Source organism: Mus caroli, unplaced genomic scaffold, assembly GCF_978045245.1.
Source record: "Mus caroli unplaced genomic scaffold, Mus_caroli_1 scaffold_10, whole genome shotgun sequence".
NCBI lineage: Eukaryota > Metazoa > Chordata > Mammalia > Rodentia > Muridae > Mus > Mus caroli.
This window is the reverse complement of record NW_028227265.1, coordinates 92,098,330-92,111,645: the sequence shown is the minus strand read 5'-3', so window position 1 is coordinate 92,111,645 and position 13,316 is coordinate 92,098,330. Positions and strand designations below refer to the sequence as shown.

The 13,316-nt window shown below is 36.5% G+C and overlaps 1 protein-coding gene across 1 annotated transcript in view; it reads right to left on the bottom strand.

The window, feature by feature from the left end:
- Window positions 1-13,316, bottom strand: part of Sgcz (sarcoglycan zeta) — a 1,088,618-nt gene that overhangs the window by 412,088 nt on the left and 663,214 nt on the right. The window contains exon 2 of the mRNA XM_021169917.3: window positions 4,995-5,189. Within this exon, the coding sequence (XP_021025576.1) occupies window positions 4,995-5,189 (195 nt within the window). The remainder of the gene's footprint in view (window positions 1-4,994; window positions 5,190-13,316) is intronic.

The window sequence follows — 13,316 nt, the reverse complement described above, 5'->3', positions numbered from 1 at the left end:
AGGTATAGAGGTTCTGGAAATCAAATAAAAATAAGTTGCAGTGGTAGAAGAGGAACTCAGGGTAGCCACTGGAGGGTCTCAGATGCCAGGGAAGTGAGAGGCTCCCAGCAACAAGCTGGGATATCTTTAGCAGAAATGCACAGGGAAATGGAGATAGAGCCTTTAGAGACCACCTCCAGTAGATAGGCATGGCCCCAAGTCGAGGGATGGGGCTACTAACCCATCTCAACGTTTTTAACCCAGAAATGTTCCTTTCCATGGAAAGACAGGAACCAAAAATAAAGGAGCAGAGACTGAAGGGAGGGTCATCCAGAGACTGTTCCCCCTCTCCCCGGAATCCATCCTGTATACAAACACCAAACACTTGTTCTTGTTGCCAAGAGGTGCTTGCTGACAGGAACCTGGTATGGCTGTTCTCTGGGAGGTTCTGCCAGCACCTGACCAATGTAGATGTGGTTCTAACCATCAGACTGAGCTTGGGAACCCAGGTGTGTGGGGGAGGGGTCTGGCAGAAGGACTGAAGGAGTGAGGGGGATTGCAACCCTATAGGAAAAACAATGTCAGCTGACTGAACCACCCAGGTCTCCCACAGACTAGACTTCCAACCAAGGGATCCAGGACTTCAGATTCATATGTAGCATATGTATGACATCAATGTGAGGGAGGTCCTGGTCCTGTAGAGGTTTGATGCCCCATCATAGAGGGATGCTGGAACAGTGCAGCAGAAGTGGACGATTGGGGTGGGGAAGCACCCTAAATAGAGGCAAGAACGAGGAAGAGAGGACAGAGGTGGGATGGAGGAGGGACTGTGAAGGGGAATATCACTTGAGACGAAAATGAATGAAATGATTTATTTTAAAAAACAAAGGATCTATTCCTCTGTGAAGGACATCTGGGTTCTTTCCAGCTTCTGACTATTATAAATAAGGCTGTTAAAACAGAGTGGAGCCTGTGTCCTTGTTATATGTTGGAGTATCTTTTGGGTATATGCCCAGGAGTGTTATAACTGGGTTCTCTGGTAATAATATATCCAATTTTCTGAGGAACCACCAGACTGATTTCCAGTCATTGTACCAGCTTGCAATCCCACCAACAATGGAAGAGTGTCCCTCTTTCTCCACGTCCTCAGCAGCATCTGCTGTCCCCTGACCTTTTGATCTTAGCCATTCTGACTGGTGTGAGGTAGAATCTCAGGGTTGTTTTGATTTGCATTTCCGTGATGACTAAGGGTGTTGAACATTTCTTTAGGTGCTTCTCAGCCATTTGATATTCCTCAATTGAGAATTCTTTGTTTAGCTCTGTACCACACTTTTAATAGGGTTATTTGTTTCTCAGAGCTCCCAGGGACTAAACCACCAACCAAAGAATACACATGGAGAGATCCATGGCTCCAGACACATATGTAGCAGAGGATGGTCTTGTTGGGAGAGGCCCTTGGTCTTGTGAAGGCTCAATGCCCCAGCATAGGGGAATGCCAGGGCGGGAAGATGGGAGTGGATAAGTGGGTGGGTGGGTGAAAACACCCACATAGAAGCAAGGGGAGGAGGGATGGGATAGGCATTTCCTGGGGGAAAACCAGAAATGGGAATAACATTTGATATGTAAATAAAGAAATTATCCAATAAAAGTCGAAAATGAAACTAAAAAAGAAAGGAAAAAACAAAATGACAGAATTTATGCATGATTATAAAACATGTAGCCAGTCTATTGTGCTGAAAATACAATAGTTTGAGAACAATAACATGCCTACTTTGTTCAAATAAAGGATGCTAAAGCCTGTATTTTCCCATGTATTGGGTGGTAACACTTATAACGAAAATGAAATGTGTGTTGTATAGACAAATTAAGGTTCCCCAAATAATTTTCATAACTCTGTCCCTTGTCAAAATATAACAACTAGGTCTGGTATGCTCTGGGTAAAGAAATCCACTCAATGTACTAGTAAAACCATAAAGTTTATTTTTACTGCTCTACGTAAGAGGATCCCACATTAGTTCGGAGTTTTCAACTATATTTAACTTAATCTATTCTATTTAAGACTGCAGTAATCTTCAATGACTTAAGTAATTCTGAATTTCTCTGAAAATTATCAATACCTATATTGAAGTAGAGTGTTAACTAGAAACATCCTGATGCAATCAAAGCTTCATTTGCATGAGATGTTATGCAAATAGTTCAGTATTTAAGAAAGGGCAGTTTCATTTGAGTATAGGTAAAAATCAAGATTTAAAGAGGAGATGAAGGGAAATGCAACAAATGAAAATAAATCCATGATTTAAAAAAAGAATGCTATCGCTTTTTATTCACCCCACGACTATGTCAGCATATGTTGGCATTTACATTTGGGCCAGCAGGGGCTCAAATAATGTAGCTCCATGAATGACATCAACCCCAAGGCTTACAAGAGTCCTGGAAACTCAGGTGTTGTTTTCAATTATGTCTCAAGAATGGCTCTGTAAACCTTGGTGTCAGCATGGGGCGATGTCCTTAGGAGTGTGAGGCATGCAGCCATGTAATTATGGGGTTACTACACTTTCTAATTAATTTAAATACGTTTTGAATCTAACCTGCCTTGAAGCTAAAGATTCTCACAATGCAGTTCCCTGGATAGAAGCAGACTTTTCCTGACGGAGCTGATGTACTCTTTCATAAACTTTTGACAGATGGCTTTGAGGTAAGAAACTAAGCTATTGAAATTGTAATAGTTAAAATAATCATTTATTTATTAAAATATATTTAAGTTGTTCTGTTAGTTGTAATCATAGTTTGTGAGGGAAATATACCTTCACAGAAGTTATATTGTAACTATATTTTGATTTAAACATTTTAATTATTAAAAGAAAACACCTTGGCCAGGTACCCAAATTTGTAGATGCAATACAGATATATTTTTATGAATATAAATTCTGTATATTATATTTGTATAAACTTTATTTACATATATTTAAATAATATGTGTTTGTTTTTATGTGGGTTTGAATTAGTAAGAAGAATGTAAATGATACCATTAGCATACACTAATTTAGCTGGTACTTAAAGTAAGAGGAAAATTTATTTCTTTCTGTTTTTCTTTCTCTTCTTAATTAGGTATTTTCTTTATTTACATTTCAAATGGTATCCTCTTTCCTGGTTTCCTTCTGCCCAAAACCCCCATCCATTCTTCCCTCTCCCTGCTCACCAACCCATCTACTCCTGCTAGGAGGAAGGTTTCTTAAGAAGTATGAATATGTCCCTCACTATTGTAATAAATCAATGAATGATGCAACCATCAGGAAACATACCATCAGAGCACAGAATACCTATTGTGTACCCACATATACCCAAAGGTTAAGAGAAACTGTGCCAGCCGATGAACCATGGTGTGTTTAGAACCAATCACCAGTGACTCTCATAACACACTTTATCTTTATACCTTACCTCCTACAGGACTATTTACTGCTCTGATCCAAGATCATAGACACTAAACTATTTCTAAAATATTTTTCATTTGTTAGTTTGTTTGTTTTCTTTTTAAGAATGATGACACATGAACTTTCTGCTTGCTCAGGTTTGCTGTTTATATTTTCTGTCTACCTTTCAGTATATCCAATGTTTCACAACAAATGGAATCGTTGTTTCTGGGGTAATTTTTCTCATGCCTATAGTTTCTTTGACTGTGGTTTAAATACTTTATTTCGCTGGGGTGGAAAAGTAGGCCACCTGCCCACATGGGCTCCTTCTGCATATGTGTGCAGAATTCTACACTGTGACATGCAGCTTAGCTCGTTTCCACTTTGAGATTCTGTTTCAGGGTAGAATATTGAATTAACAAATTCAGAAAGAAAATTTTTTGTTAATTTTTGTTGTTATTGTTAAATCAGTATGCAGTTGAGTTGAAATAACAAACAACCTGCCCCATACATGTAATTCAACAAAATCATAACAGGCAACTTGAGATTTACCTTTGAAAATGTAACAAGTAAGAAGAAGAAGAGTGTAACTAGCAAGATATTCCTACCTGACTGTAAAGATCCTGAGCTGTGTGAGCAAGACACCAGAGAGTGTCATGATCCCTCATCCATTCTACATTATGTACTGTATTTGTAAAAGGAAAACATATACTCAGATGTATACATTTCATGTCACTCTGTAACTATGTTGCTACTGGCTTTCCCTTGCCTGTCACAGTACTTGCTACCGAAGAATTAAAACATGGGCACTATTCAACGTCTTTGGTTTGAAAGAATCTGCCATCTACAAAAGAACTGTTTAATAAAAGAAACCATTGTTATTTTATTACATAACAAAAGAAGACTTGAAATGTAGAAGCCTTGAGCTTGAAAATAGAAACTGAGCTAAGCTTGACTCTACTAAAACAATGAGTTTTTCTTATGTAAGTCAGAAACATGGATTTATCATGCATGTTCAGTAATTTGAATCCAAACTTTCCAATACATGCTACTAAGCTATTAATTATCATAAAACAATTTTATTTCCAGGCCATTTATGTTTTATAGTTTATATACCAAGCACAAGTTCTGAAAGAAGTGGATGGCTTTTGATGACATTCATACTTCATGAACTACACATCACTGGAATGTGTCCAGGGTTTATAGGACAAATAAAGATAAATAGGAAATCATGAACTATATCAAGAATAATCCAAAGCAGTTATATTTTACAACATTAAAATCTAAAAAGCGTATTTTTGGATGTTCAGGTATAACAAGCATTGAATAATGTTTATTTTATCAATAATACTAAATTATTTATGAATCAAGATACAGTTCTATTTTAATGTAAATTTTCCACTCTTAGATGACAGGTAGATTATCATATGTACATCGTAACTAAATATATTCAGAGTAATTCTGAAGTAAAATGTATGGTCACTTTGGAGAATTAAAGGTATGTACTTATAAAAAGTGAATTGAAACATTTTCTTTAATGATAATAATAAAGTTAGGCTATCTTTAATCCCAAAACAATAGAGGTAAAATTGTGGTGGTACTTACCACAGTGAAATTCATAACCTTCAATATCCATATTGTCATGGCTAAGTTAACTATCATGGTAACCAACAGCAGAAGGACAAAGAAGTATAAGCACCTCTTGCGCCATCCGTAAATCCCCACGGGGTAGAGTTGTGCGTTTTCAGGTCTCGGCAGGTTGTTCTGCTGTGTGGCTAGTATGTATTGTTCTCGAGTCATCTGCATAGGAAGAAAGGCAGAAAGAGAACAAGATAGAGAAAGGGGGCAGGAGAGAGAAGTGCAGGAGGGCAGGATAATGGTGGAAAGGAAGAAAAAGATGAAGGGAGTTAGGAAGTGTTTGAGGAAGAGAAAGTAGGAGGGAGAGTGGGGATAAAAAGAATTTTAGGGAGGAGGAGAAGAGGATGGAATCAAGGTAAGATATGAGGGATGAGAGGAAGTTGCAAAATGTAAAGAGAAGAAAAACAAGAGGAGTGAATACACATGAAGGGAGGGAGAGGGAGAGAAAGATGAATAGGGAGATGGAGGAGGGGAGGGAGAAAAAGAGAGAGACAGAGAGAGAGAGAGGGAGAGAGAGAGAGAGAGAGGGAGGGAGGGAGGGAGGAAGGAAGGAAAGAAAGGAGGGAGGAAGTGAGAGAAAGATTAAAAAATAAAACCAATCTTTACATTTAATAAAAAATAAAATCCATCTTTTCATATTTAAATTGTATAAAACTCCTCAGAAAAAAATGCCCAGAGAATACTCTCAAATTATCCTTGTCTGTGTTACTGACATAGCGTTTGACTTGATTCTTCCAATGATACACACTGGTTCCAGTCAAGCCTGTTTAATTCCAAGAAAGTGTCTATGGAGACTCAGACCTGTGTCGTGGGCCCAGGTATCTCTATTCCTAAACACTCCCAAGCTTTTATCCCTTTCTCTGAAAGACATCATATATACATATATATGTTAATGCATACCTGTCCATGAAAATAGTGTGTTTTCAGGAAATTATAGAAAGAAAAATAATTACAATCTAGAGTACACCATATGAATTTAGCATTGTATATTTTCTAAGTTTAATTATTTTATAGAATGAAATTTGTTCTTGTAAATCCTCCATGCCCTCTGCCACTTCTCCCTCTAGCTGACTACTGTCTCCCAGCAAGTCTCTGTCCAAATTTTTCTTTGTGTGTATCTGTGACCCACTGAGTTTAATTAGAGATTCTTATCCAAGCATTGGTGGGAGGTCATCTTCTTATGCAAGGGCAATTTATTACTGACTGTCTCACTAAATAAATTGATGCTCCACCACTTAACACCTGCTAAATCCCCAAAAGTTTTTGTTCATTTGTTTGAGGAATATTGAAATGAGGGGCAAAATATGAAGCACTAAAGGACACCATACACCACACAGTGATATAATGATGTAGACAGGTCAGATTTCAAAAAGGGAAGATAATATTCCTTGCTAATACACATAAATTAAAATTCTAAACTTATTCCCAAAGTCAATTCCATGTTCACTTTGCTACAACCTATAATCAAGGGTAAAGAAACCAAAGACTATTTCTAAGGAAAACATTGATAATTTCCTAAGTATACAATAATGAACTTGCATTTTATTAATTCTTATGAGATTTTTGAATTGAAAAATAATACTTTCACTTATATTTGCTCATGTTGGTTATAGTTTATATATCAGTTATAAATTATGGTATGCTCAAAATAAAAAAAAGATTAATAAAAGATTATTATTAAAATAATATAAGCATACACAGCTATTTTGGAGATCAGTAAAAGATTTGTAAAATGTGCCTGCTGCTAATAAGTATAAAAATAAAATTAGGATTGGAAACCAGGAAAAATTTTGTTTAATTAGTTTTGTCTTTCCATATCTGGGGCATCAGTAGTGTTTCCTGAATCTTACTTGACTTGTAAGTCAGTGCATATTCCCTTTCTTCTTCTTCTTTTTTTTATTAGGTATTTTCTCCATTTACATTTCCAATGCTATCCCAAAAGTTCCCCATGCCCTCCCCTGCACCCACTCCCCTATCCACCCACTCCCACTTCTTGGCCCTGGTGTTCCCCTGTACTGAGGCATATAAAGTTTGCATGACCAATGGGCCTTCTCTTTCCACTGATGGCTGACTAGGCCATCTTCTGATACATATGCAGCTAGAGACACGAGATCCGGGGGTACTGGTTAGTTCATATTGTTGTTCCACCTATAGGGTTGCAGATCCCTTTAGCTCCTTGGGTACTTTCTCTAGCTCCTCCATTGGCGGTCCTGTGATACGTTTACACAATGGATTACTCCTCAGCTATTAAAAAAGAATGTATTTATAAAATTCCTAGGCAAATGGATGGACCTGGAAGGCATCATCCTGAGTGAGGTAACCCAATCACAAAAGAACTCACATGATATGTACTCACTGATAAGTGGATATTAGCCCAGAAACTTAGAATACCCAAGATATGAAACTCAAAAAGAACTAAGACCAAAGTGTGGACACATTGCCCCTTCTTAGAATTGGGAACAAAACACCCTTTTCTTCACAGATACTGTAGAGACAGAAGCAACAGAAGTAGTGAGGTTATAGTTTACCCTAGAAGCTCCTTTCCATAATGAAATTGGAGATCCAAATATTTCCAAGTTCAGAAAACTCTCTGTGGCCAGAATAATGCAGCATTAACCATCCCAGCAGATACAGCTCTAAGGGACTAGAGTTATATTTAAACTGTGCCAAAGGATAAACTAAACTCTTGTCTGGTCACACTGTTAAAAACCTTGAGTTTCTAGGATCAGTACAAAAATTACAAATAAAACAGATATATTTTTCATCCAACTTGAACTTTTATTCTAAGGGACCTCCTAAACAAATGCAAAGAAATATAGGTTGAATGTGACTCAACCTCATCTAAAACACATGTGCTTCAGTTAAAATACTTAGAACAGAAAGGTTTTGTTGTTGTTGTTATTTTTCATTTTTTTTTTTAATGTTTCGTTTTGTTTTGTTTTGAGACAGGGTGGGTGTCTCTGTATAGCCCTGGCTGTCCTGAAACTCACTGTGTAGGCTAGGCTGGCCTTGGACTCAGAAATCCTCCTGTGTCTGCCTGCCAAGAGCTGGGATTAAAGGCGTGCACCACCATTGCCCAGCTTGAAAGTATTTTTTTATATGCTTTATTAGGTATTTTCCTCATTTACATTTCCAATGCTATCCCAAAAGTCCCCCATACCCTCCCACCCACTCCCCTACCCACCCATTCCCACTTTTTGGCCCTGGCATTCCCCTGTACTGGGGCATATAAAGTTTGCAAGTCCAATGGGCCTCTCTTTCCAGTGATGGCCGACTAGGCCATCTTTTGATATATATGCAGCTAGAGTCAAGAGCTCTGGGGTATTGGTTAGTTCATAATGTTGTTCTATCTATAGGGTTGCAGATCCCTTTAGCTCCTTGAGTACTTTCTCTAGCTCCTCCATTGGGGGCCCTGTGATTCATCCAATAGTTGACTGTGAGCATCCACTTCTGTGTTTGCTAGGCCCTGGCATAGTCTCACAAGAGACAGCTATATCTGGGTCCTTTCAGCAAAATCTTGCTAGTATATGCAATGGTGTCAGCGTTTTGAAGCTGATTATGGGATGGAACCCTGGATATGGCAGGCTCTAGAGAGATGGCTCAGCGGGTAAGAGCACTGACTGCTCTTTGGAAGGTCCTCAGTTCAAATCTCAGCAACCATAAGGTGGCTCACAACCATCTGTAATGAGATCTGAGCCCTCTTCTGATGTCTGAAGACAGTTACAGTGTACTTACATAAAATAATAAAGAAATCTTTTTTTTAAAAGATTTATTTACTTTTTGTACTGTAGCTGTCTTCAGACACACCAGGAGAGGGCATCAAATCTCATTATAGATGGTTGAGAGCCACCATGTAGTGGCTGGGAATTGAACTCAGGATCTCTGGAAGAGCAATCAGTGCTCTTAACCGTTGAGTCTTCTTGTAAGGCCTAAAAGTATTTTTTTGTAATTCTGAAATTTTTCTGGTTTTGTGATGCTTGTCTTTGTGAATCAATGCCATACAAAAACTTTATGTGTATTTCCAATACACTTATTATAGATGATAAGAAAGCAAACAAAGCCACATGTAGGGCCCTTGAACTTTGACCAAGACCACAGGATATGAGGTGTAGAGTTTCCCAACTTCTTTACTCACCAACAGATCAGCTTGTGGTTTTGTCCAATAGTAGAAAAAAAAAAAAAAAGATAATTTCCATTTCCTGAGAGACACTTTCATTTTCCCAAAATGATTCTTTGGCTAATTACTATCTTCTTTTTGTAAAATGAATTCAATAGTCTTGAACCTCCAATTCTCTTAACAACTTGAACCAATTTGGATCTTCTTTGTCTTGTTTGTGGTGCATAATTTTTGCATCCCATCTCACATATTCAGAAATAATTAGAATCCATCCAAAGCCTAATGTTTCTTGGTTAAATAAATCAGTGCATCTGCCTTCTTAGATCAAGATACTGATGTTTCTGAATAAGGTAAATGGATCTAATATCTCTCTCTGTAACTCAGAGCAGAACTGTTTTATATGGGGATTTTGTAATTTCTCCAATTTAAAAAAATACCTTTAAAATGTAATAATTTGTTCAAATTTCCATCAAGGCATTTAAAGGTTAAATCAAAGATATCTGGGCAAATCTAAATATATTTTCTGAGTTTTCAAATATTTTATCCAAAAGTATAAAAATATGTTTCTAATATAATCAATTTTGTCTCCTATAGAGCATAGGTTATAAAAACTAGAAGAGAATGGTTAATCAAGAGTAACAACATGATTTATGACTAATTATGTAGCTCTGGGAAACTCATAAAGTCTCTTGAGCTGAATGAGAAAGAAATTAGAACAATGCAGTCCACTTGTTACTGATTCAGAAAGGTAGAAGACTACAGAAGGGGAAAATCATCTAAGATAGTAGAATCCTGGTGATTAACTAAACAGTCCAACAATGTAACATGGATATTAAACATTTTATGTAGGGCACCAGAATTGGGAACAGTAGTAATAGTGACAAAGAGTATTCTTAGATTAGTCAGTAGTTCTATGAATTGACATTAATGTGAGAGGTTAGTTTATGATTTAGATAGTATATTAAGGATTTAATATACTATGAAAGTACAACAAGCACACAGAAAAAATAACATGTCAAAAATAACAAGGTTAAAGAAAATAATTATAATAATACATTGCAAATGTCAATCCATGCGTATGATATATTATTAGAGTTGATACCAAACACTAAGCATTGTAAAAGTGATGCACACAAAACAGAAATGGAGTGCCTCACAGGGATCCCAAAATCATGTGTGTCTCGTAAGAGAGGTTAATGCTCTGTGAGAATTTTCAAGACTTAGAATATAGTACAAATAAACTTTAAAGAAAAATTGGCAGCTTTTGAGGAATAAAAGAAATAAACACACAGAATACACACGAGGATGTGGATCCAGTCAGGCTTTGGAAGAACAGCTTGGGATAAGTTCATGTTCACATGCAGAACCGGATATTGAAAGAAAAGATTTGAAAAAGTAATACAGGGGTAATTTTCAGGGTTATAAAATTTGGATCAAATAAAGAAGTACTTAATAGCTGATGAGTTAGAGATAATGACAATGGAACACGTGTAGAAGGATATGAATATGATAACTTACTATTGGTTGCTCTTTGTCACCAGGATTTTAGTGTAGAGAAACACATCAGGTTATAGTAGAAATAGAATTCACTCTACTGAATTGAATTGTTTGGGAGCCTGTCTTGGATGTGATAGTCCTAATTTCAACCTTCTCTTCATCATTCCTCAGAGGCTGATTACTACCAACTTCCTTCACTTAGATGTCAGTACCCTGGACTTAGAATATCTTCAGACATTGTTATAGTCTTCGGGTTTCTACCAAATACTTTTTCCATTTAATTTATGAGGTTTTATTATCTTCTTAAATGAAAGTGAAAAAAGAAAGGTACAAGAGAATTTTATTAGCTGAAGTATCCTTCTGTATGAGCAAGAAGAACTACAAATATTATACCACAATTATATCCATGAGACTAAAGAAGAAAATCAGGAAGATTCACAATGCAAATGATTAGTCTTCTAAATTATTCAACAACACTAAAACCAATTGAGCAATGCTCCATTTTATTTTCTCCAAAGTAATGATAATTATCTATAGGAGTGAATAAAATATAATCAACAAAGCATGTGTGCCATATCACTATATCCTTGTTACCTTGTCTGAGAGAGGATTGAGACAACTTAAAATGGGTGCAAGGATGAAGAATTTGTAGGATACTAGTGGGACATGGCTTTTTAACTTCTGGATTTTGTCAGGAAAAAAGAGTCGAGGCACTTGTGTGCACACATATCTGCAGCTCTTACATCACACATGTACATACACACACAAACATGCACACATAGATAAACACACACATGTATGTGTGCATGGGTTTCCTATAGGCCAAGCACAGATATAAAGAACCTAGTAAGACCAGTTCATCTTTGACTACTAATGGTAATCTATGTTGAAGATAAAAATAGAATCAAATTGTATGTTTAAAGTGATATAACTGATATCACTGTTTTTTAAGTGTGGCATTTAATAATTTAATTAACCATATCATGTAAACATTGGATGCCATGTAGAGAAATAAACATGGGACTGCAGGGAATAAGCAAATTATTTGCATATCTACTATACCAGTTTGATTCCATTATAGTAAATGTAAGTCAGCATCTAATTTTTATTTAGATCTGTTTCCTGTTGTGAGAAAGCTGAATTTGAGAGAGAAGCACATGTCTCCTGCACAACAGGTGATTAAGACTTGGCAGGGTGAAGTATGAACATGAAACATTCTTGCCACCATGAAATTTCCATCTCAGCTCTAAAGCCTCTGAAATTCCTCCTTGGGAATACTTATGTTATAGGATAAGTGGCAATTCATGTAAGTGTCACTGTTCATTGAGTGTTTACGATGTTAGATTGAGCAATACAGTTGTCTGCCTTTGATTCCATCAAAGAAGTGGAGCACAGGGGACTCAATAGAGGCCCTGACTTCTGCGCTGTGTACCAATCCCAAGGCAGCCATCTCATGGTTTGTGACCTGAGGCCAAACACTTAATCCCTTTCTCTTGCACTTTCCCCAACTCTCAAATGAATATTACCTTGACTTATATAAGGATAATCTGGGAGTTGGAAAGGAAGATCTTAAAGTAGGATGCCTTTTTCCATTTAAATAGTAAAAAAATACTCATTTTAAAAATTTTATCTTCCATACTATAGCTAATGATCTCTTGTTTAACTGCTGCATAAGTAGTTTTTCCTGAAGTTAATTGTTAAAGACACAAATAAGATATAGTTTGAAGGGTAAAATGCTTGAAGTCTCCAACTTATATGACTTGAACTTTCCACACTAGACATTTATTTTATTTTCTGTTCCAAGAAAATGAGTCTCTAAACAGCTACTAATGCTGCAAGAAGCTGAAAACAATACAGTAAAGTCTACTTAGCAAGGCAATTTAAACATCTCTTTATCTATGAGACTTATGCACAAGGGCATTTTTCAGCATAATTGTAGTCAAAATCGGCTATTTAAGAAAAAATGCCCATTTGAACTTGATGTTTTTCTCGTTATTTTATGGAAAATATTGGAGTCAGCTTTTTATAGCATTAGGCATCAAAGGACCATAGCAACTGAATTTCAGAAGTGATAGAAGATGAAGAAGTCAGATGAGCTGCCTCTTGAGATAGGAAAGAGAAAATTCTGGTCAAACATGACATGAAAGAGAAGCCAGAATAGGCACTAAAAGGACTGCACTTCCCCAGCCAAATGAGTGTTATTGAGATGTAAGCATTTGCATGGATTGGCAGAATTAATATAGTAAAAATGGCCATCTTGCCGAAAGCAATCTGCAGATTCAATGCAATTCCCATCAAAATTCCAACTCAATTCTTTATATCTATATCTATAACTATATCATCTATATCTATATCTATATATATACCTATACCTATACCTATACCTATACCTAAACTATACCTATACCTATACCTCTCTCTCTCTCTCTCTCTCTCTCTCTCTCTCTCTCTCTCTCTCTCTCTCTCTCTCTCTCTCAGCAATTCTCAAATTCACTTTAACAAAAACCTCAGGATAGCAAAAGCTATTCTTAACAGTAAAAGAATAACTGGGGGAAATCACCATCCCTGTCCTCAAGCTCTACTACAGAGCAATAGTGTTTAAAAAAAGAAAAAGGAAAAAAAATTGCATGATATTGGTAAGTGACATGCAAGTAAATAAATGGAATAGAATTAAA